The sequence below is a fragment of the Nyctereutes procyonoides genome, unplaced genomic scaffold (genome assembly GCF_905146905.1).
Source record: "Nyctereutes procyonoides isolate TBG_1078 unplaced genomic scaffold, NYPRO_anot_genome, whole genome shotgun sequence".
NCBI lineage: Eukaryota > Metazoa > Chordata > Mammalia > Carnivora > Canidae > Nyctereutes > Nyctereutes procyonoides.
In genome coordinates, this window is record NW_026575052.1 from 18,021,955 (window position 1) to 18,048,362 (window position 26,408).

Sequence of the window (26,408 nt, forward strand, 5' to 3'; positions counted from 1 at the left end):
GCATGGAGCCTGCTTCTCCTCTGCCTGTGTCTCTGCCTCTCTCGCTCTCTGTCTCTCATGAATAAATATATAAAATCTTAAAAAAAAAAAAGCCAAAGCTAGTTAGAAGGTAGAAAATAATGAAAATTAGAGCAGAAATAAATGAAATAGAGACTAAAAAAGCAATAGAAAAGATCAGTGAGACCAAGAAAAGGCTTTTTGAAAAGATAAAATTGAGAAACCTTTAATCAGATTCATCAAGAAAAGAGAGGACTCAAATAAATAAGAAATGAAGGAGAAGAAATAAGAACCAACACTACAGAAATATAAAGAATTATAAAAGAAAATTATGAAAAATTATATGCCAACAAATTGGACAACAAAGAACTAAATTCCTAGAAACATATAGCTTTCCAAAATTGAATCAGGAAGAAAAAGAAAATTTAACAGATAGATTACTAGTAATGAAATTGAATCACTAATCACAAAACTCCCAACAAAGATAAGTGCAGGTGAATTATACCAAACATTGAAAGAAAAATTATACTTCTTTTTCTCAAACGACTGCAAAAAAATAGAAAAGGAAGGAAAACTTATGAGCCCAGCATTACCTTGATACCAAAACTAGACAAAGACACTAGAAAAGGAAAGAAGTATAGGCCAGGATCTCTGATGAACACAGATACAAAAATTTTCAACAAAATATTAGCAATTGAATTCCATAATACATTAAAAAAAATCATGCAGCACAATCAATTGGGATTTATTCCAGGGATGTAAGAGTGGCTCAATATTTGCAAATCATTGAATGTGATATATTACATTAACAAGAGCAAAAATAAAAACCATATGATTAAGTCAATAGATGCATAAAATGCATGTGACAAAATATAAAACACATTTATGATAAAAACCCTCAACAAGGTGGGTTTAGAGGGAACGTTCCTCAACACAGTAAAGGCCATGTATAAAAACGCCACAGCTAACATCATATTCAATGGTGAAAAACTGAAGGCTTTTCCTCTAAGATTAGGAAAAAGATAAGGATGTGCATTCTCACCACTTTTACTCAACATAGTGTTGGAAGTCCTAGCTGCAGCAATCAGAAAAGATATAAAAGGCATCTGAATTGATAAAGAAGAAGGAAAACTGTCACTATTTGCAAATGACATTATACTATGCATCGAAAATCCTAAAGACCTCACCAATAAACTATTAGAACTGATAATTCAGCAAAGTTGCAGAATAAAAATTAAAATATAGAAACGTTATATTTCTATACACTAATAATAAAGCAGCAAAAGCAGCTATTAAGAAATTAATCCCACTTACAAATGTAGTGAAAGAATAAAATATCTAGGAACAAAGTTAACCAAAGAAGTGAATGATCTATACTGTGAAAACTATAAGACACTGATGAAAGAAACTGAAGACGACAGAAACAATTGGAAAGATACTCCATACTCATGGATTTGAAAAATTAGTATCATTAAAATGTTAACACTACCCAAAGAAACTTACAGATTCAATGCAATCCCTATCAAAATACAAACAACATTTTTCACAGAACTAGAACAATCCTAAAATTTGTAAGGAACCCCAAGACTCCAAATAGCCAAAGCAATCTTGAGAAAGAAGAACAAACTTGGAGTCACCATAATCTCAGATTTCAAAATATAATAGAAAGCACAATCTCAGATTTCAAGATATATTACTCAAAACAGTATGGTAATGGCACAAAAACAGACACAAATCAATGGAACAGGATAAAGAATCCAGAAATTAACCCACATCTATGTGATCAATTAATCTATGACAAAAGAGGCAAGAATATGTAATGGAAAAAAGACAGTCTTTTCAATAAATGGTATTGGGAAAATCTGATGGCTACATACAAGTAAATGAAAATAACCATTTTCTTGCAACATACATACCCAAAAAGAATAAACTCAAAATGGATCAAAGACCTAAATGTGCAACTTGAAACCATAAATCTAAAAGAAAACACTGGCAGTAATCTCTTTGGACATTGTGTAGATATGTCCCCACAGGAACATAGTGAACAAAGGCAAACATAAACTGTTGGGACTATATCAAAATAAAAAGCTTTTGCACAACAATGGAAACCATCAGTAAAACAAAAGGGCAACCACTTTAAAGGGAGAAGATATTGCAAATGCTAAATCCGATAAGGGATCAGTATCCAAAATATATAAGTAACTTATGCAACTCAACATCATATAATAATCCAATTAAAAATGGGCAGAGGACCTGAAAAGACATTTTCCAAAAAAGATATCCAGATGGCCAAGAGACACATGAAAAGAGGCTCAACATCACTATCAGGCAAATCAAAACAACAATAAGATATCACCTTATACCAGTCAGAAAGGCTAGTATTAAAAGAACAAGAAATAACAAGTGTTGACAAGGATGCGGAGAAAAAAGAACCCTTGTTGGTGGTAATGTAAATTGGTGCAACCATGTGGAAAATAGTATGGGGATTCCTCAAAAAATTAAAAATAGAAATACTATATGATCCATTAATTCCAGTACTGGTTATACACCTAAAGGAAATAAAAACAATATTTTAAAAAGATATGTACACCCTTATGTTTATTACAGTATATTTACAGTAGCCAATATGTGGAAGTAACCCAGGTGTCCAAGAGATGTGGTGTACATACACATACTACACATACAAAGCAATATTACTCATCCATAAAGAAGAGTGAGATCTTATCATATGTGTACAGACAGACCTAGAGAGTATGGTGCTAAGGGAAGTCAGATAAAGACAAACAGTGTAGGATTTCACTGATATGTAGAATCTAATGAACAAACCAACAGAAAAACCCAGACTCTTTAATATAGAGAATAGGGGTGCATGGGTGGCTTAGTAGGTTTAAGTGTCTGGCTCTTGATATCAGCTCAAGTCTTGATCTTAGGGGGTTATAAGTTAAAGCCCCACATTGGGCTCCATGATGAGCATGGAGCCCACTTAAAAAAAAATAAAACGAAAAACATTATGGGGGGAAGAGGTGGGACAGGGAGGAGGGAGAGAGAATAAATTGGCTCCCAGAAGGGAGGTGAGTGGGAGTATGGTGAAATAGATAAAAGGGATTAAGAGGTACAGACTCCCAGTTATAATGTAAATAAATCACAGAGATGAAAAGTACAGCACAGGGAATACAGTCAATAATACTGTAATAATGTACAATGACAGATGGTGACTATACTTATCATGGCAAGTATTCAATAATATATAGAATTTTTGAATCTATGTTGTATACCTGAAGCTAATATAACATTGTATGTCAATTATGCTTCAATAAAAACAAAACAAAAGCAACATATTCCCTCTAATGGGGACCTGCAACTGTAAAAATAATTAATTAAAATAAATAATAAATAATGAATTTAATTTTTAAAAGCGGCAGCTTATTTTGAAAAGATTGTATGAGATGTAGACTTAATAAAGATTTTATTTTATTTTATTTTATTTATTTTATTTTTTTAATTTATGATAGAGAGAGAGAGAGAGAGAGGCAGAGACACAGGCAGAGGGAGAAGCAGGCTCCATGCACCGGGAGCCCGATGTGAGATTCGATCCCGGGTCTCCAGGATCGCGCCCTGGGCCAAAGGCAGGTGGCAAACCGCTGCGCCACCCAGGGATCCCCTGTTTTTTTTTTTTTTTTTTAATAAAGATTTTAAAAAAGATTTTATTTATTTATTCATGAGAGACACAGAGAGAGAGAGGCAGAGACATAGGTAGAGGGAGAAGCAGGCTCCATGTAGGAAGCCTGATGTGGGACTCGATCCTGGGACCCAGGATCATGCCCTGAGCCGAAAGCAGATGCTTAACCACTGAGCCACCCAGGCGTCCCCTTAATAAACATTCTTAATGCAGGATACATATAAGCCAATGATTCAAATGAAGACTACCAAATCAAAGGAGAACAGAAAAAGAAATCATTTGTATGATATGAAGCAAAAAATTCTTGATTTAAAAAATATGAACTAGGGGTGCCTAAGTAGCTCAGTTGGTTAAGTGTCTGCCTTCAGCTCAGGTCATGATCCTGGTGTCCCGGGATCGGGCCCCACATCAGGCCCTCTGCTCACTGGGGAGTCTGCTTCTCCCTCTCCCTCTGCCCCTGCTCTCTTCCCCCTCCTTCATGTGTGCTCTCTCTGATAAATAAAAAAATAAAAAATAAAAAAATCTTAAAAAATATGAACTAAGAGAGAACATAAAGAATTTATATAAGAAGAATGTGTTTGAATAAACTTAGAGAAATCTTGCTATCAAAGGATGAGTCACAATTTAGAAGTGAGTCAGTTTCAAACACTAAGTAATATGGACATGTGGCTGAAAATCATAAACAAGTAAGGGGGAACAATCAAATCAAAGGGAGAGCAAGGAGCTTATTTCTAGGAAATGATCTCCCACAAGTACTCAGAAAATTAATATTGAAATGACTTTATACCACTAATAACTAGAAATTTATTATACTTGATAAAGATATCTGAAAAGCTGTATTATTTCAGGTATTAATATTAATATATGGTGAAAGATATTAATATATGGTGAGGGTTGTTTATTTATTTATTTTTAGATTTTATTTATTTATTCATGAGACACACAGAGAGAGGCAGAGACACAGGCAGAGGGAGAAGCAGGCTCCCCGCAGGGAGCCTGATGCAGGACTTGATCCCAGGACCCCAGGATCACGGCCTGAGCTGAAGGCAGACACTCAACTGCTGAGCTACCCAGGCTTCCCTATGGTGAGTTTTTAAATCAAAACCACCAATCTTTATGTTGATTTTCTTCTGGAATCCGTAAGCATCATATATTGTAGAATCACTGATTATATGTGTGTGTGTGTGTGTGTGTGTGTGTGTGTTGGGTTCTGTACTGGGTGTGGAGCCTACTTAAGATTTTCCCTCTCCTTCTTCCTTTCCCCCCACCCCTTCCTCAAAAAAACAAAAAACAACAACAACAAAAAAACGAGCTTGTGAGACAGAGCCAAGGACTGTGTGTCCCAACTTGGCCATTTACTAGCGCTGTGCCCTTGGGCAAGTTTTTTTAACATCTCTGAACCGCTGTTACTACATCTGTATAAAGAAGATAAATAAAACTGTTCACCTCAGGAGGGTTGGGGAGAATTGTTGTCAATGTAAAAGAGTTCCTGCCAAATAATAAGTACTTTTAAGTACTATGAAAAAGTAAACAAACATTTGGAAAATACTAAACTCTTAAATCCTTAAATGTTGCTGAGTAACAAAAATTTGAAACTTTCCTTTGATTAAATTAAGAATACATTAGTTATATGAGGTAATATGATGATAGGCAGGAGCAGGTGATGTACACATAATGTCCATTCATCTCTGCATGTAACAGGGAATGAAAAAGAACTGACTTGCTATTTTGTTCCACAGGAACAGAACAAGAAAATGGAATTGCATTTTGAGAGCCACTATGGGAATGGATTGCTCCAGACAAAGGATAACTAGCAAAAGGCACTTTCATCTATCCACTACCCATCCACCATCTACCACCTAACTATCAATCCATTCATCCAATCCATAAGTCAACTCTTTAGTGCGTAAGAGTTAATTAAGCAAAGAAGAGCGGTCTGTGTACCTACCTACATCCAAAAAGTACGTTTGCTTTTGCTTATCAGCAGATGGGGCATTTACACAGAATGAAAAGGCAGTAATGCAGATGGAAGAAAATGGGGTTGAAATGAAAACCTCAGTTGTTTGAAAATGGAATAGGACATTTAGAAAAGGGGTGGCACTGGGACCTTCATAATTTATTCTCATGCTTCTTTATTGCTCTGATAGTAGGGGATTCCCCTCAAGTATAATATACCAAAGAGGAATAAATTTCAATGTCTTTCCTCTTTTCTAGGCTGTATTTATCTAGAAACCCTAAGAACAGGCAAGATCCTGCAATAATCACTTTCCTTGTGCTATGGCAATCAAATAAGGAAGACAGAAATGCCTGGTGAACATCACAGGGCAGTTATATGGGTTGCTCCACTTATCACTAGGGCAAGATTAGAGAGACAAGTGCTCCAATTAAGTTGTGGGTTATATTAAATAAAGTAATAAGAATATTACTTGTTAAATTACAAAATAGCAATGTAATAATGTAAAAATAATTATCCTACAGAATTTTTAGGTACTTTAAATTTAATATCCAAAGAGTCAATATACATTCTAATACCTTGAGTCATTAAAAAAAAAAAAGGAACAGTGTAGTTTTGAGAATATAGAACATCATCAGAGGTATAGCTTTACTAAAAACAACAACAACAACAAAATCAGAACAAAACAGAACTCTTACCTAGAAAGGCAAGAATCTAATATATATACAAACTTGTACATAAAGGCTCCAGGAATTTAGGGTCCTAATTTTTCCTCATGCTTGTATATCTTAAAAGAAATGAATACAGCTTTAATGCTGCTTTAAATGCTGAGTATGTATAAAATCAGGACTCTGAAGCAACAATTTTATAATTTGTGTATAAATTACCATTTCCAATCAAAAAGCATTCAAAATATTTTATCAGAATCACATCTGGCATCCATGACTCACCAAGATAGATGCCTCAGTCTTTGCTAGAAAGTAGAAACTCAGAGAGTAATCGCTTTTGCTATGGCAACCACTGCAGTGCAATTGCCACAGTGACATGGAATGGAACAAACTGGACTCAGAATATTCTAAGAACATCTAATTACTTTATGTTCCACATGGCAATGTGTGCATATGATATATTTCAGTTTTACCAAAAATTTATAACAATATTGTCTTTAGTGGGGTAGGGGCAGGTCAAGTGGAGGGAAACAAAGGTCTAGCAGGTTAGAGAGAAAACTGTTTAAATTAGCTGCTTTTACTTTGATCATGTCCGAATAAATTGGCACTAGAAAGACCCCCAAAATATTGAGAAGCTATACAAATACTGTAGTTTGTTCCAAAGTTAAATAAAATAAATACTACAGATAATATATATCGTCAGAATTCAGGAATTAGAAAAACAGACATATGAGGATTAGGAATAAAAATTTATAAGGACCCAGAATGTATCCTAGAATCAGCACCCATCTATCTTAGAGATTCAGAACACATTTTAGTTGAAGCACTTAACTTTAATCAAAATGAGCAAAAGTAAGTTAGATCAGTCATCATATAAGTGACATTTAGAAGTTCTGTTTAGTAGGATTATGGTTAAAGATACTTAAGACCTAGCTGAAATTTGGGTTCAATTCTTAAAAAGCAATTAGTTAAATAAATTAGAATATATTTTCATTTAATTAAATTATTGATTATTCACAATGTGACTGCCACTGCTCCAGGCACGAAATATAGTAGTGAACAAAACACATCAATGGACTATATTCTAGTGAGAGTATATGAGTAAAATGCACAGTATGTCAGATAGTGATAAATGCCATGGAGTAAAATAAAGAGGGAAAGAAGATAAGCGTGCTGCAGGGGAGGGGGTAGAACTTACATGGAGTGATCAGGGAAGGTCTCCTGGATAGGGCGTTATTTTAGCAAGACTAGACGGTTATTAGGGAATGACTCATGAGAAATAGCTGGAGGAAGAGCATTCTACAGAAAGGAATGAACAAAGGCAGGAGCAGCCCTCAGAGGAAACTATGCCTGGCCTGTTTGAGGAACACAGAGGCCAGTGTGGTTAGAATATAGTTCTATCTCAGTGAATGGTGTCATCATCCAGACAGTTATTCAAGTCCCAAACCTAGAAGTCATCCTTTCTTCTGCTCTTCCTTCCAACATCCAATCCATTAGCAAGTCCCATCAACTTTGTCTCCCATATCTAAATATGACCGCTTCTCTTATCTTCTATGATTGTTTTGGTTATTCTTTTGCCTGGTTAACTGCATATCCTCTTAACAAGTCACCTTGAAGCTTTCAATTACATCTAGAATTAAATCTAAACTCTTTACCTATCTAGGTCCTCAAGGCTCCAAAGACCTGGTCAAGTGCCAGTCTTCTTTTTGTTCAACATTCACTTAGGTGTTATCTTTACATGAACACTTTCCAAAGACCTCTTGTGACTTCATTCAAGTCGTGGGTTAAATATGATCTCCAATCAGCTATGGAAAATAGCCCTTCTTACCCCCATTACAGTACTTTATTTTCATAAAGCTCTTACTAGTTTCTAAAAATGCCTTAGTAATTTAATTATCTTTTCCCCCCTCAACTGAATTTAAACATCAGGGCAGGGTTCGTGTATCCTTCACTTGTGTATATGCCAGGCAGCTAGGATAGAGCAGTCCAAATAGTAGGCACTCAAAAAAATATTTTTTGAATAGATTAACATCTTGTACATCTTTCAGCATAAAAGAGGAAGAAAATTGAATGGAAAAACTAATTACCATACAATTTTAAAGAATAAACTATTTGAACTAAAGTGTCTATATCATAAAATTCAAAGAAATACAAGTATTATATATTTCAAATTCCTTGAATCCAGGAATTATATCTAATTTGTCCATACTCCATATATTAAAGTATTCTGTATTTGTATCTACTTAATAATTTTCACTGGTGATGAAGGTGCTATGATAGTATATGTAAGAGAGAGTTTCTGAAACCTGAAACATTTCTCTGAATTCAATTGTCAGTGTCACCTTCTTGATGAAAATACAAATAAAGCTACTTAAAAGAGCAGCCAATTTCCAAGTATAAGAAACAAATAAACTCTACTATTAAGTCTTTGGAACAAAAGATAGCTTTAAATGACTCATAATGAGACCAAGCCCAGAAAACATAACACCCAGAACTTTTCCCTATCCAGTCTCTCTTGTAATAATAATTGTCATCTGTCTATTTGAAGGCATTTGATTTCCAAAAATTTTTTATAAAAGATAATATGAACATTCAATTCTCCAGTAGCATTCAGGCTAAATATGAAATTCAAATTTCTAAACATGGCTCATCTGATTTACTTTTATTACAAGATAAAGCACTAACAAGAAACTTTTAATTTGACAGACTGTTATTGAGTATACCTAATTGTGAAACAAGAGAAAGTATAAATACCATGTTATCTTGAACTAAGCATTTCAGTTCTACCATGGTAGAATTTAATTTGGAATTAAAATCTAAATTTTTTCCAAGTAGCATATAGACTTCATAAATAATTTGATTTGGTGGTTTCCCCTTTTTTCTCCCTCACTTTAAAAGACATCATTGATTATTTACTGGGTTAGGCAATGGGGATACTCAATTGAACATGACGGGGTCTCAACCATCAGTGACACCATTTATGTTAATAACTTTGAAGGATGATCAAGTTTTATATTTTCATCAGCCTCTTTATTTCTTATAAAATTATTTAGATGACTGACAATTCCCAGGCTTCACTAACATGCTAGGCATTTTTCCTTTGCTTCAAGAATAAAGTGTCATCTCCTTATGATAATCTGATATATATGAAATAGCATCAGGTTTACATACATAAATTTATGTATTATGAGATTTAAAATGATTCAATCTATAGAAAATGCTAACACTCTATTAAAGCTTTCAATTTAACTTTTAGTTTTGTGGCTCTTTATTGATTTCTACTACATCTGTTATTGCATACAAAATTAATGTTTTTTCTTTAAGTCTGGTTATAATACTTTTTGATAGATAAAAAGTACCTTATTTTTCTTGACTTTTTTGTCCTATGTAATTTAATAGAGAGATACTACCTTATCTGTAGAAATTCTAGAATATGGTATTTTGACCTAAAATACAGTTTAAAAGAATTATACAGTATAAGACACAAAATGTGTTTTCCAGAAGATGACTGCTTAACCACTGGAGGCATCTATGGGTTGGAGATCTAAGCACCTCATCTGACAGTAACCAGTAGCAGCCACTATTTATGAGCTGATTTCTAAGGCTCAGAGATTGCTAAAGAGTTCTGCAAATTATATCTTTTGGGTCACTAGTGCCCTTTTAACCTGTAAATGCAAACGCTTTTTCTTGTCATAATATTGTCAGTGGCTTTGAACCACCTTTTGGCTCTTTTTATCTTATTTTTCTGTCAAGCTATTTATACTGTCTTCCTTGGAGGTCTCATTTGGGTCTTGACATCTTAGCTTTTGGAGGATTTTTAAGCTTGTTTTGCTTTATTCCTGAAGCTAGGCTTCCTAAATGTTTCAGGAATGTTCCAGCTTTGTTGTCTTACTAGTATAATTAATGTGATGACTCTAAAGTATCTCTAAAGTATTCAAACAAGCTTTCTCTTCTAATTACCTATCTCTATGAAGCATGGTAGAGAAAATAATTCTTTTAGTCACTCAGAGGCTTTTTTTTTTAACTTCTCTAATGTCAAATCAATGACTAAATTTACTGATTCTTTCTTTGCAATGTTTCTCACACTTGTCCCTCCCATTTATTGATGTAGTTAGCACATGCTTTTACCTCTTCATGACTTGCCCTATCTCCTGACTAGTTTCTATCTCTAGAAAATCCAGTACTTTTTAAAACTTTAAATCTGCTTCTCTTTTGATATAAAAATCTCAGGCATATCAGAGATTCTAATAATTTTCCTCTGAATTCCTATTCCATGTCCAAGAAGCAATATCTTCTGCATATCCTACCAGACCAGAAGATTTTTACTTTCTGAAGTTAATTTAAGAAGGTATTAACAAAAAGATGTTCAAAATTGTTCTATGTCTTCCCATTGCTTTCAGAGAATAAAATTAACATTTGCTCATCTGCTATCATTTGGTAATCCAGTGTGTTCCAGCCGATTTTTGTATGTTTTTATATTTTTACAGAAACTCTATTCAAGCCTTAAGTGGTTTATTCACTAGTCACTAATTACATCCTGTTTTCATACCTCTACATATTTTTTAAAAAAGATTTTATTTATTTATTCATGAGAGACATAGAGAGAGAGAGAGGCAGAGACACAGGCACAGGCTCCATGCAGGGAGCATAACGTGGGACTCGATCCCAGGTCTCCAGGATCACACCCTGGGCTAAAAGCAGCGCTAAACCGCTGAGCCACCGGGGCTGCCCACCTCTACATATTTTTTTTTTTTTTTTTTTTAAATTTTTATTTATGATAGACATACAGAGAGAGAGAGACAGGCAGAGGGAGAAGCAGGCTCCATGCACCGGGAGCCCGACGTGGGATTCGATCCCGGGTCTCCAGGATCGCGCCCTGGGCCAAAGGCAGGCGCCAAACCGCTGCGCCACCCAGGGATCCCCTCTACATATTTTTAACCAAACCTCAGAGTTGTTTCAAAGTCTAGTCCAATACTCACCTCTTCTGTGAGCCTTCCTATCCTTTCATGGCCTAAAGTGATTCAACTTGGCACAATACTTTGCATCATGTCTATGGCATTAGTTCCATAATTAATAGTGAAATACAGCCTAGTTTCTCTTATATTGTGGCAGTTGTTTCTTTATTCTTGTGCTTTTTACAAATTTTGCGCTTTTGTTTTCCCCATTAGACTATACAATTCTTAAAGGGAAGGATCTTACCTTAAAAATCTGTGCTTTCTTACATGGCATTCAGTACAATACTTAAAACATGACAGGTCTAACTTTTGCATTTTATCTGTAGGAGTTAAAGATCTTCTCAAAGTACATTATGTTCTCTAAAGAAGTTGTTCACCCAACTCAGAGGATAGGTTCAATTATATATGAAGTTAGAAGTACTATGCCAAAAAAATCTAATGACACTTTAGGTACATACTTTTGTTTCTTTCTTGCTCACTATTACGCTTCCATAATTTACTCTTTCATTATTAAATCAATATATTAATCTAACCACATAACAGAAAATCTGAAGAACATGGAATAATATGATAACCTGCTTTCACATAACCATCATTATCAGTTTCATCTATTTTTTTCTAATCTGTTTTTTTAGATGATTACATTGTGTAACATACTGTTTTTTAGATGTTACATTGTGTAACATATTGTTCTGCTCTTTTCTTCTAACAGAATCTTTATAACTATAATTTTCATTGGCTGTATAATATTCCATGGAGTTTTATTTAGCTGATTTCTCAAAGAGCATTTCTTTGTCTTATTAAAGAAATAATTAACATAATTATATTTAGCTTGGATAATTATTCTGCTGCTTTTTTGGTAAAGGCTCCTGATATGTGAGATTTTCAACCATCCTACCTACCTCCCTTTGGCTATAACTAGAATAGCCTAAATTTGAAGTAGATTTTTAAAAATCTTTAATAAAATATTTTATGTTAGTAGCTAAGTATTTCATCATAGCTGTAAAGCAACTTCTGTTCCTAGGCAATTTAAGTGAGCTGGGGGCCATTTAAACCCTCCTTTCTGGTACAAGATTCTTCCCGTAAGTTCTATTATTTATTCAAGCATGTGCTTTTTTTTTTTTTTTTTAAACCCCATTTTACCCATTTGGTAAATAGCGAATTTCTGAAATCATACTGACTTCCTGGCTGTCAGTCCCTTCTCCTGACTTGGTTCTAACAGTGTGTGTGTGTGCATGTGTGTAGGGAAGGGGAGTTGAGGGTAAAGGATAGGATGCAATTCACAGATGTATTCAAATGTATAGAAACACAATGAGTTACCACCTCACACCAGTGAGAATGGGGAAAATTAACAAGGCAGGAAACCACAAATGTTGGAGAGGATGTGGAGAAAGGGGAACCCTCCTGCACTGTTGGTCGGAATGTGAACTGGTGCAGCCACTCTGGAAAACTGTGTGGAGGTTCCTCAAAGACTTAAAAATAGATCTGCCCTACGACCCAGCAATTGCACTGTTGGGGATTTACCCCAAAGATACAGATGCAATGAAACGCCGGGACACCTGTACCCCAATGTTTATAGCAGCAATGTCCACAATAGCTAAACTGTGGAAGGGGCCTCGGTGTCCATCAAAAGATGAATGGATAAAGAAGATGTGGTTTATGTATACAATGGAATATTACTCAGCCATTAGAAACGACAAATACCCACCATTTGCTTCAACGTGGATGGAACTGGAGGGTATTATGCTGAGTGAAATAAGTCAATTGGAGGACAAACATATGGTCTCATTCATTTGGGGAATATAAAAAATAGTGTCAGGGAATAAAGGGGAAAGGAGAAAAAATGAGTGGGAAATATCAGAAAGGGAGATAGAATATGAGAGACTCCTAACTCTGGGAAACGAACTGGGGTGGGGGGAGGGGTGGGCGGGGGGGTGACTGGGTGACGGGCACTGAGGGGGGCACTTGATGGGATGAGCACTGGGTGTTATTCTATATGTTGGCAAATTGAACACCAATAAAAAATAAATTTACAAAAAAAAATCAAACAAAAAAACAAATGTATAGAAAATGTGCATTTTGTATATATTAATATTCATAACCTTATTAAATGTCATCTGCTTTTTTGGACTCATTAGCAGTCTTGTTTTTTGATAATACCCAACTAAAAATACATGGACTTTAACAATTTTGTTAAAAACAAGGCACTTTATCATACAAAACCACAATTATAAGACAAGTAACTTCAATTTCGAGGTTCTTAACCAAAGGTTAGGGGAGGTATATGTGCCTTCTGAGAATTACATAATGCATATATACTTTTTTTTCTAGAGAGAGACTTATAAAAGGATTTGTCATTAATCCAGCTAATTATGTCAGTCAGCAAATTAAAAGAAATATTTTCATATATTCTATACTTATTTATTTATTAAAGACACCAGAAATCTGCTCAGAATCAAAGTAACATTCAACATAATGAAACTAAAATACAGTACAACACAGAGATGTATGTGGATGTTTCCATCAAATAACACTATTAAACCTGCTTTAGATGCCTTAGGATTTATTTTATCTCTATGACACTGAATGATGGGTTGATTTTGATTTAGTCAACTGAGCAAAGAGCAGTAACAACAATAAAGCCAGTTAAGTCTGATGAAAAGATTCATATTTCTTGTGATCTTACTCTGTGCCCAACAATGTGCTTTACTCACATTCTGTCATTCACTGTAGTCTTGTGAGGTGCATCTGATCATCACTGTCATTTTATGGATGAGGAAACAGGCCTCTGGACATGGTGACATGTCATCTGAATTCTGAGGAACAGGCTGAGGTGTTTATTGGCAGAATGAAGGAAAAGTAGGAGGGGAGTGAACTTTAAACTCTTCAGTGTTGGTCATCTAGACTACCTTCCCATCTAATACCAAAATCCTTTTTAATAATAATTGACAAATGGTGAAAGAGCCATACATGTTTTGGAAGTTCCTAACCAATGTGAACTTGACTTATAGTATGGAATTTTATGGCAAACAGATTCATGTGTCCTCATGTGGCAAATTCCTTGATGTTACTTTACTGCTCTTTGGGATTAAGAGGTAAATAAAAAAATGTTCTTAGTATTGAAGTTTCAAGAGGTCAGGTTAACTCCAATTTTTCTTTTTGGTTCCATAATCTAGATGTATATGAAGACTTCACAACTACTTGGTATTCTCTAGAAAAGCCTCAATAGACTTCCTTGTTTTGCATGTTACTCCTGCAAACAGGAATCTTTTAAGTTCTAATTATACTTTAAACATAAATGTCATAAATTGCTTCTGGTATTAAGGAACTGACCACCTACCACATATAATATTAGGAAAGGCATCTTTTAAATCTTTAATAGTTCTGAAGATAATAAAATTATATTCAAGTAGAGGAAATTAAGATGACTAGGTTAGAGACAGGGGTAGAATTTGAAAGATGAAAAGAATCTTACCAAAATCTGCAAATGCTGACTGTCCAACCACCATCATATTTTGAGGTTTTTCAAATATAGTACTGACAGAGAAATTTCCATCCTGTTAATGGCAGAAAATTTTGGGTTAGACTATCATAAACCATTCATTTGTCAAGTGTGCAAGAAAGCATTTAAACTGAAGCAGGGAAATAAATAATTTAAGGCTTTTGTTTTACTGCACAAAAATTATTCCACTTTCTTATAATACCTTTATCACGAAAAAAAAGAAGCTCTAAGCTCTAAGTTGATAAAGATTGCCTGGAGTGCTTTCCTTGGTGTCCCTTCTAGTTTTATATCATTTACTAAATCTTCATTACAATTTCAGGCATAATGAGTGTCTTCTACTTTCAAGTACCATAAAAATGGTAGTATATTTGGTATATTCTTTATATTTGGAAATATAAATAAGTATAAAAAGATCATTCCTACCCTGAGGGAGCTTATAGTCCAGTTGGGACATAAGATATGTCAGGAAAATAGAATTTCTAAATGTAATATATATAAATGGTACAAGTAAGTGGCAAAGATACTATATCTTACAGATTTCAAAGAAAGAAGACCTCTGTTGGGCATAATTAAGAAAAAAATTAAGATTCAAATGAGATAAGAATTCCACTCTTTCTTAAAAAGCCAATTTCTTAGCAACTCAAGTTGAAGTATCATTGAGAAAAGGGAGCAAAGAAGACAACTGGCAGGTATTAATGAGAGGTGGCTAAGCTAAATAAGAACAAAAATCCATTAGAGATCCTTTATTTCAATTACTCTTTCCAAAATGGAGAGGTACACATCTTACTTATAAAAATATACATTTCTTTAAATTTACTATTTCCTTTCTATAATTTTAGACTATGACACCAGAAAAATCAACCAACACACTGAATTTGGGATTTGGAGCACTTAGTTCTATACAGAGCTCTCTTCTTATCACTGACATCTCTATTCACTATTTGACATACTGGCCCTGATTATGACATACTTTATACAGATATCTATCTATATGTTGAAAAATATTTTTAAAATTAATTTTTTCCCCTAAGGATATTCAGATTTGCATGTTAATTTCTTAATTTCATGTGAACAAATCCCTTCTGATATTTACATAGAAAGGCACTGCTGCCTTGAAAACATGAAGACCAAATGCTTGGAAAATGAGTAAGTGGGTAAGATTTGTTTTGTGAGGGCAATTTTCCAAACATTTTAACACTCCATTTTCTACATTCAGAAACATGTTTCCCCTACAATTATTAAAGTATCTGATATGCTTTTTGAATGATCTTTCTATAGAAATCTTATTTACATAGTATCTTAAACCTTATGAATCCCCTCCAGTGTGAGTACCTGAAATTATATTACAGATATATCAAAGGTGCCAAATTTCTGACTAAAGTGTCAAGTGTTTTTGCATTTTAGAAAGATCATAGCATTGGGTGTACAGTGGACATAATGGTTCTAGAATGAATGGAAAAAAAAATCTCTTCTAAAATACATCAGCTTTATGTACTAAAGTGGAGTATCCACCCATTATACTTATTCATGTGAACAAATTACCCGAATGAAGTTCTGTTAAATTTAATAAATATATCTAGAAATATTTCTGGATATAACCTCATGATGTATCTCCATCAAGAAACACTGAGTACTTTCCAGGTGATGGCCTCCCATGTCTAAGATGTCATATAAATTCTGAACCCCAATAGAAGGAAAGCTATACTTCCTTCCAACCACTGGAGAAAGAGAATATATTTTTGCTATGGTGAGAATATGCAGAATACATTCTACAAACAACATAATGGGGGAAAGACAATACATTATCAAATTTAACTTCCCTTTATTATTATTTGTTCTCTACTCCCATTTGGTAGAAAACACTATATATAATTCAATCTCCATTCAAATTAGTGTCATTTACATATGTAATAAAAATGATTTAACAAACTTCATCAATATGTTTATGAGGTAACACATTTTAACATGATATATAAGTACACTTATTTTCAAACATGAAACTTCTATGTACTTGTTTAATGTAGAAAATACAAGTACAGCATCAAGACTTTTAATATTGAGAGAGTAGAATAGTCTGGTAGAAAGCACTAGACATAGAATTAGATGACAGGGATTCTAGTCTTGCTTTCATTGGCAAGTTGTACTGCTTTGGAACATCGACTTACTGTTCTGAGTCCTAGTTCTTAACTGTTAGTAAGGGATAAATGTACTGCCTACTTGAGGGTTCTAGAAAGGATCGATGCAATGATAGATTAGAAAGTATTCTTCAAAATGTGAAGTTATCAGGTACTTACATGGTGTATTTATAATGGCAGTCCTGCGCTTATGAGCTGCAAGTACTTTCTTCATGGGCTATTTGACACTAATACAAGGCATTCTGTCCCATTCTTTACCATGCTGTTCTTACTGGCTTTCACTGTATCCCTGCAAACCAAAGCTGGGCTAAGTTACTAGTGGTTCTGCTGCAGTTATGTCTTTTGTCTTTCCTTTTGCCTATCTGGTTTCTGAAATGATTGTACAATGAATGACTTAAAGGTAGAAATTTTAGAGACAGATTTCCTAGTTCAACTTTTAGCTCCACTGTTTACTGGTGTTCAGATCTGTATGTTAGTTCTTTCCCATCTTTATTTTTTATTATTTTTAAAGATTTTATTTATTTACTCACAAGAGACACACACACACACACAGAGGCAGAGACACAGGCAGAGGGAGAAGCAGGCTCCATGCAAGGATCCTGACGTGTGACTTGATGCTGGGACTCCAGGATCACACCCTGGGCCAAAGGCAGGCACTAAACCGCTGAGCCACCCAGGGATCCCCTGAATATGTTAGTTCTTATCTAAGCATCTGTTTACTTATCTTGAAAATGTATTTTTACAAAATTTCTGTGAGGATTAGTGAAATAATCCATATAAAGTGCTTAGTAGAATATATGTACATAGTATCACTTAGTTAACATTAACTATTATTGCTAGTAGGAACACTAATAGTAATATCAGTATTTCTGTTACCAAAACTACCACCTACCACTGAAATAGCTAACCCACTGACATTGACAGAGGAAAAAAACCTGCCATTTTCTGCTTTAATTTCAACCACAAATGCAATGTTTTAACAAGTACCTCTCTGTAGATGACTACCTATACTTTGGCCTGCACATTTTTTTTGGCTGTTATTTTTTTTAGAGAAAGAGAGAGAGAGAGAGCGAGAGAGAGCGTGAGTGAACCAAAGGGGAGGGTAGAGGGAGAGAAAATCTTAAGAAGGCTCCATGCCCAGTGTGGAGCCTAATGTGGGGCTCAATCTCACAATCCTGAGACTGTGACCTGAGCTGAAATCAAGAGTTGGATGCTTAACCGACTGAGCCAGGTGTCCCCAGTCTGCATGTTTTAATATTTAATGTTAAAACTGTCATATTTACAATGTTTGAAAAAAATGATAAAGAAGCAATAGCTGATAGCTGTTTTGTGTCTACATCTTTATTCATATAAAGCAGTGATTCTCAACAGGGGTGATTTTGTTCTCCAGGGGATATGGGACAATGACTGGAGACCTATATGATTGTCACAATTCAGTCAGATACTAGCATCTAAGTGAGTAAAAGTCAGAGATACTGATCAACAACCTATAGGACACAGGACAGAACTCTACAATAAAGAATTATCTGGACCCAAATGGTAACAGTGCCAAGATGAAAAATTTCTGACATAAAGGGTGGTAGGTAAAGTCCAATGACTTTGCCATTCTTGTCCTATTGTTCCCCTTTGTGACACTACCTAGTCTCTTCTCTGAGTTCTAGCATTACATTTCTTCCTTTTTTATTCTTTTTTTTCCTTTTTATTCTTTTTCAAAGTTTTTTTTAAAAGATTTTATTTATTTATTTATTTATTTATTTATTTATTTATTCATTCATTCATTCATTCATTCATTCATTCATGAGAGACACAGAAAGAAAGAGAGGCAGAGACACAGGCAGAGAGAGAAGCAGGCTCCATGCAGGGAACCCGATGTGGGACTTGATCTCGGGACCCCAGGACCACACCCCGAGCTAAAGGCAGATGCCCAACCGCTAAGCCACCCAGGCGTTCCATTTTTAAAGATTTTATTTATTTGAGAGAGAGAGAGAGAGACAGAGACAGAGAACGCATATGAGCAGAGAGAAGGGGCAGAGGGAGACGCGGACTCCCTGCTGTGCAGGGAGCCTGATGTGGAGCTTCATCCCAGGACTCTGGAATCATGACCTAAGCCAAAGGCAGCTGCTTAACCAACTGAGCCACCCAGGTGCCCCTAAGTCTTATATTTCTAACCATTTCCTTGATATGTTTCTTAGCTGAAATAAGTTTTTTCCTGTCTCAAATTAGATATTTCATTTGTCTTTTCTCTTACTGGTCATTAGTAGAAAACACAAGTTAAACTTGCAATAATGGTCTTTCTCTCTTATCACATTTGTCCCTTCTAGGCCTTTCCCAAATTAATCATTCACCTCTTTACCAGGTTATAGTAAATTCCACCTAAGTGATCTCCCCATCTCCAGATCTTCCATGCAAACTTATCTGATAGCAAGATAACTGCAATAATGAAAGCTCTTGTTCATCTCACCTTCAGTCCTAAATTGTTTTAAAGCTTCTCAATAAATATTTAAAAGATCAAATTAGTTTAGAAGTGAAAGCTTCTGCTGATCTTATCTGAACTAATTCTTATAATCTTACCTTCCAGTATCTTCTCATGTTCTGGCCCAAACCAGCCACATTTTACACACTGAATATGTCCTGGGTTTCCTGTGCCCTCCCTTGCCCACCTCTCTCTTTTTTGTCACTTCCTATCACTAGGTAGGAACCTCCTACCACTTGTACAAGTGAACATCCTGCTCACTTGTACTGGCCGTTTTAAATACCATATTTTTCTTAAAGTCTTCCTTGATGATCTTGGGTGGATCAAATGGAAGCAACTACTCTGTCTTTGAGCTACCTGCAGCATGAGGTTTGTATATCTCATCAAACCAGCCAGAGCTGCCCATACTCACATCTTACCCCTTTTGACTTATAAGCTCCTTTAAATTTCATGCTTCCTAGAGCACCTATCTGGGAATTTGTCACACTGACATTCTAACAAGATTTGCTGAAGTTCTAGTTCTTCTATGTAATATGATTTCAAGGTTGGTATTTTTTTTTTTTTTTGGCCAATAGTGAATACTACAAATTGTCTGCCTAATCTCTAACTGAAAATACTCATCCATTTTACAAAACCTACACTTTGATGTTTTATAAACTAATTGATATTGAGTCTACATTTCCCTTAATTTGTACCAGTGATTTATTAATTGTTAACATGGGGACCTTACTCATTCAGTGTTTACAGCAAGAAGAACCACTAGTCTCCATTGTCCAACAATTTATTAACTTTCTTTAAAGACAACAATAATGAAAATGATAAAATCAAAGTTAGTCTCTTCTTGACAATTTTTCTACTACATTGCTTTACTAGGTTTAATTCAGCAGGCTGCCACTCCTGAAAGATCAAAAGACATACCCAACTTTCCTAATATATAACATAGAGTTATACAAACTGAGAAAACAGAGGAATATTTTTCAAATGAAAGAACAAAACAAAACCACAGCAAAATAATTAAATGAAATAGAGATAAGCAGTATGTATGAAGAATTCAAAGTAATGACCACAAAGATACTTATTGGACTTGAGAAAAGAGAGTAGAATCTCAGTGAGATAAGAGATTGAAAATATAAAAAGACACCTTCCAAAAGAAAGACACCTTCCAAAAAGAAAGGAAGAACTCAATAACAAATTTAAAAAGCCCTAAAGAGAATCAGTAGATTAGAAGAGGGAGAAGAACAGACTAGCAACCTGGAAGATAGATAATAGAAGCAACCAAATTGTACAGCAAAGAGGAAAAAAATAAGAAAAATTAGAATAGACTTAGGGAAGTCAGTGACATCATCAAGCATAATAACATTTGCATTACAGGGATCCCAGAAGGAGGAGAGACAAAGGGGCAGAAAATTTATTTGAAAAAAATAACAGCTGACAACATCCTTAATTCAGGGAAGAAAACAGACATCCAGATTCAGCAGGCCCAGAGAATCCCAAACAAAACCAACCCAAGGAGGTCCACACCAAGACACATAATTAAAATGGCAAAAAGTAATGATAAAGAGAGAATTTTAAAAGCAGCGAGAGAGACTAAAAACAGACAAAAACAACAGTTACATTCAAGGAAAACCACATAAGGCTATCAGCTGATTTTTCAGCAGAAAGTTTGCAGGTCAGAAGGGGGCAGAATAATATATTCAAAGTACTGAAACGAAAAACTGCAACCAAGAATATTCTACTCAACAAAGTTATTATTCAGAAGACAAGGAGGTTAAAAGTTTCTCACAAACAAGTTAAAGGGAGTTTATGATCACTAATCCAGCCTTTCAATAAATGTTAAAAGGGAATTCTATGAGTGGAGAGAAAAGGCAATAATTAGGAGTAAGAACATTATGAGAGTAAAAGATTTCACAGGTAAATGCAAACATAATAAAAGCAGTAGATTAATCACGTATAACACCAGTTCAAAGGATAAAGGAAAAAAACCCACTAAAATCAATTATATCTATAAAAATAAGTCAAGGGATTCATAAAATAAAAGGATATAATATGACATCATATACAGAAAACATGTCAGGGGGGCAGAGTAAAAATTTAATGTTTTTAGAATGGGTTCAAACTTAAGAGACCATCAACTTAATGCAGATTACTGCATGCATAGGATGTTATATATGAACTTAATGGTAGCCATGTCATCAAAAATTTGTTAACACACACAAAAAATAAAGAGGAATTAATCTAAGCGTATCACTAAAAGAAAAAAAAAACCCATCAAACCAAAAGGGATGACAACAAAAGAAGAAAACAGAGAAGAAAAACAACAACCATAAAACAATTAACTTAATGATAATAAGTACATATCTATCAATAATTACACTGAATGTAATTGTAAATGGACCAACTAAATACTCCAACTAAAAGACAAAAGGTGACAGAATGGATAGAAAGGGAAGATGCATCTATTATATGTTGCCTACTGGATTCATTTCAGACCTAAAAACACGTGCAGACGGAAAGTGAAGGGACAGAAAAACATTTACCATGCAAATTCAAATGAAAAGTTGAGGTAGCAATCAATACTTATATCCAATAAAAGACATTAAAACAAAGACAGTAACAAGAGACAAAGAAGAATACTACATAATTATAAAGGAAACAATCCAACAAGAGGATCCAACAATTGTAAATATTTATGCAACTAATATGGTAGCATCTAAATATGTAAAGCAAATATTAACAGACATAAAGGAAAAATCAATAGGAATACAATAATAGAAAGCTTTAATACTCTGCTTCCATCAATGGATAGATCATTCAGACAGAAAATCAACAAAGAAATAACAGCTTTGAATGACATATTGAACCAGATATACTCAGAACAATTTACCCAAAAGCAGTGGAATACTCATTCTTTTCAAGAGCACATGGAACACTGTATAGATTAGATCACATATTGGGTCATTAAACAAGTCTCAATAAATTCAAATTGACTGAAGTCATATCATGTATCTCTTCTGACCATAACAGTATGAAACTAGAAATAAATCATAGGAAAGAATCTAGAAAGGACACAAATACATGGAGGCTAAATAACATGTCATTAAACAATGAATGGTTCAAGGGAGAAAACAAAGTGAAAAGAAAAAATACGTGTAGACAAATGAATGTGAAAAAAAATTATCCAGAATCTTTGGGATGTTTGCAAAAGCAGTTTTAAGAGGGCAGTTTATTGCAAGAGAAGCCTCAAGGAACAAGACAAAAATCTCAAATAAACAATCTAACCTTATACCTCAAGGAACTAGAAAAGAACAACTAGAGCTCAAAACTAGTAGAAAGAAAAAAACCCCCAACAGATTAGAACAGAAATATCAGAAATAGAGATTAAAAAACAAAAGAACAGATTAAAGACTCAAAAGCCGGTTCTTTGAAAAGATCAATAAAAAGTGATAAACCCTTATCCAGACTTATCCAAAAAGCAAAACCAGAAAGAAAAAAAAGCGAGAAGACTCAAACAAAAACAAAATCAGAAACGAAAGAGGGGAAATAACAACCAATACCACAAAATACAAAGGGTTATAAGAGAATATTATGAAAAATTATATGCTAATAAATTGGACAACCTAGAACAAATGGAAAAATTCCTAGAAACCTGTAACATCCAAAACTGAATTGGGAATAGAAAAATTGACTAGATTGGTTACTAGTAGTAAAATTTAATCAGTATTTAAAAAACTCCCAACAAATAAAAGTCCAGGATCAGATGGCTTTACAAGTGAATTCTACCAAACATTAAAAGAAGAGTTAATAATATCTATTCTTCTCAAACTATTCTAAAAATAGAAGAGTAAAGAAAGCCACTCAATTCATTCTATGAAGACAGCATTATCCTGATACCAAAACCAGACAAAGACACTACAAAAAATGAAAATTACAGGACAATAACTCTGATGAACACAGATGGAAAATCCTCCACAAAATATTAGCAAACTGAATCCAATAACACATAAAAAGAAATCATCCACCATGACTGCAGAGATTTATTCCAGGGATACAAGGGTGGTTCAATATTTGCAAATCAATCAGTATGATAATATGACATTAACAAGAGAAAGGATAAAAACCATGTGATCATATCAGCAAATGCCTAAAGAGCATTTAAGAATATACACACATCATCTGTTCATGATAAAAACTCTCAAAAAAGTAGTTTTAGAGGGAACATAATAAAGGCCATATATAAAAAAACCCACAGCTAATATCATATGCAATGGTGAAACACTGAGCTTTTTTTCTAAGATCAGGAGTAAGGCAAGAGTGTCCACTCACCACTTTTATTAACATAGTATTGGAAATCTTAGCCATAGTAATAAAATAAGAAAAATAAATAAAAGGTATCCACTGTTAAGAAAGAAGAAAAACTTTCAATTTGCACATGACATGATACTATGTATAGAAAGAAAAAAACTACTAAAAACATATCAAAAAACTACTAGAACTGATAAATGAAAGTCACAGGACACAAAAGAAGTATATAGAAATCTGTTGCATTTCTATATTCTAAAATGAAGTAGCAGCAGGAGAAGTTAAGAAAATAATCCCAATTACAACTGCACCAAAAATAATAAAATGCCTAGGAATATACTTACCCAAGGAGGTAAGTGACTCATACTCCAAAAACTATAAAATGCTGATGAAAATATCTGATGGTGACACAAACAAATGGAAAGATATTCCGTGCTCATGGACCAGAGGAGTCAATATTGTCAGAATGTCCATTCTACCCAAAGAAATCTAACAATGTAATGAAATGTCTATCAAAATACAAACATCATTTTTCACAGAACTAGAACAATCCTAAAATTCATATGGAACCACAAAAGACCCCAAATAGCCAAAGCAATCTTGAGAAAGAAAAAAGAAGCTGGAGGTATCATAACTGCATATTTCAAGATATAGTACAAAGCTATAGCAATCAAAACAGTAAGATACTCGTACAAAAATAGTCATATAGATCATTGGGACAGAATACAGTCCAGAAATAAACCCACACTTACATGGTCAATTAATCTTTGAAAAAGGAGGCAAGAATATACAAGGGGATAAAGTTTCCTCAACAAATGGTATTGTATAAACTGGACAGCTACATGCAAAAGAGTGAAACTGAACCACTTTCTTATACAGAAGAATAAACTCAAAATAGATTAAAGACCTAAATGTGAGATCAGAAACCATAAAACTCCTGAAAAGAAAATAGGCAGTAATTGCTTTGACATTGGCTGTAGCAACATTTTTTAAATATGTCCAAAGAAAAAGCAAGAGAAAGACAAGCGAGACAAAAGCAAAATTAAACTGTTGAGACTCTCCAAAGTAAAAAGTTTTGCACCGTAAAGGAAACCATCAGCAAAACAAAATGCAACCTACAGAATGGGAGAAGTTATTGGCAAATGATATCCAATAAAGGGTTAATATCCAAAATATATAAATAATTTATATAACTCAACACCAAAAGAACAAATAATTTGACTGAGAAATAGGCGGAGGGACTGAATGAACATTTTTCCAAAGAAGACATAGATGGCCAACAGACACTTGGAGAGATGTTCAACATTACTAACCATCACAGAAATTAAAACTATTAGATACCACTATATACCTGTCAGAATGGCTAAAATCAAAAACATAAAAAATAACAAGTGGCAAGGATGTGGAATAAAAGGAATCCTCTGTGTTGATTATAATGCCAACTGGTGCAGCCTCTGTGGAAAACAGTATGGAAGTTGCTCAAATTATTAAAAATAGAATCACCATATCAACCCAAAGAAAACAAAACTATTAACTTGAAAAGATATAGGAAACCCTATGTTTATTGCAACGTTATTTAAACAGTCAAGATATGGAAGCAAACCAAGTGTCCACTCATAAAGAAGATGTGTGGTGTATATACACATAATGGAAGTACTCAGCCATAAAAATGAATGAGATATTACCATTTGCAATAACATGGATGACTCTAGAGGGTATAATGCTAAGTGAAATAAGCCAGAGAAAGACAAATGTCATATGATTTTACTCATATGTGGAATTTAAGAAACAAAATGAACAAATACACAAAGAGAATTGAGACAAATAAGATATAGCCTCTTCAATATAGAGAAGAAACTAATATTTGCCAGAAGGGAGATGGTGAGGGGATGGGCGAAATAAAGGGGCTTAAGAGTACAAGGATCCTGATGAGTACTTAGAAGTGCACAAAGCTGCTGATTCATTATATTATATACCTGAATTTAACATAACACTTTGCTAGTTATACTTTAATGAAAAGAATAATAATTTAATGTAGGGAAAAAGAAAATCAGGCTAAGAAGACATCATACACTAAAAAGTACTTAATAATTTTATATACACCTTATATTTATGTGCAATAGGCTTTTTATCCTCCAGATGGATAGTTTAATCAAAATGACTGATTTCCTCATTTCTAATACCTCAAGATTCGCTTTAGGTATGTTTCCAAGGCCACCTAAAAACAAATGCCCCCCAGCATTGGGAGATATAATTTACAGTAATCATTATGTATATAACAATTATATTTCTATCATCAGTAAAACAAATATAATTATATTTTTAAAAAAGTAAACAAAAATAAATTTTTTCTGGTTTCACAGCCTTTCTCCCTTTTCTCATGTTAAAAAAAGGGATCCCTGGGTGGCGCAATGGTCTGGCGCCTGCCTTTTGCCCAGGGTGCGATCCTGGAGACCTGGGATCGAGTCCCACGTCGGGCTCCTGGTGCGTGGAGCCTGCTTCTCCCTCTGCCTGTGTCTCTGCCTCTCTCTCTCTCTCTCTCTCTCTGTGACTATCATAAATAAATAAATAAAAATAAAGGAAAACCAAGTTGGATTCCTTTAAAAAAAATGATAAAATTGCTTACTATAGAAGTCCCATATAGAAGCTCTGGTCTTGTCTACACATAGCTTCTCCATTTATCCTAGTTTCTTTCTATGAAAAAATCTGAGTCATGATCAACACCACTGACTATGCCTTAAGACAT

At 34.3% G+C, this 26,408-nt stretch overlaps 1 protein-coding gene across 1 annotated transcript in view; it reads right to left on the reverse strand.

The window, feature by feature from the left end:
* The window catches only part of ITFG1 (integrin alpha FG-GAP repeat containing 1), a 286,036-nt gene that overhangs the window by 174,900 nt on the left and 84,728 nt on the right, over window positions 1-26,408 (reverse strand). Inside the window, exon 8 of the mRNA XM_055332316.1 lies at window positions 14,729-14,810. Coding sequence (XP_055188291.1) covers window positions 14,729-14,810 — 82 coding nt within the window. The remainder of the gene's footprint in view (window positions 1-14,728; window positions 14,811-26,408) is intronic.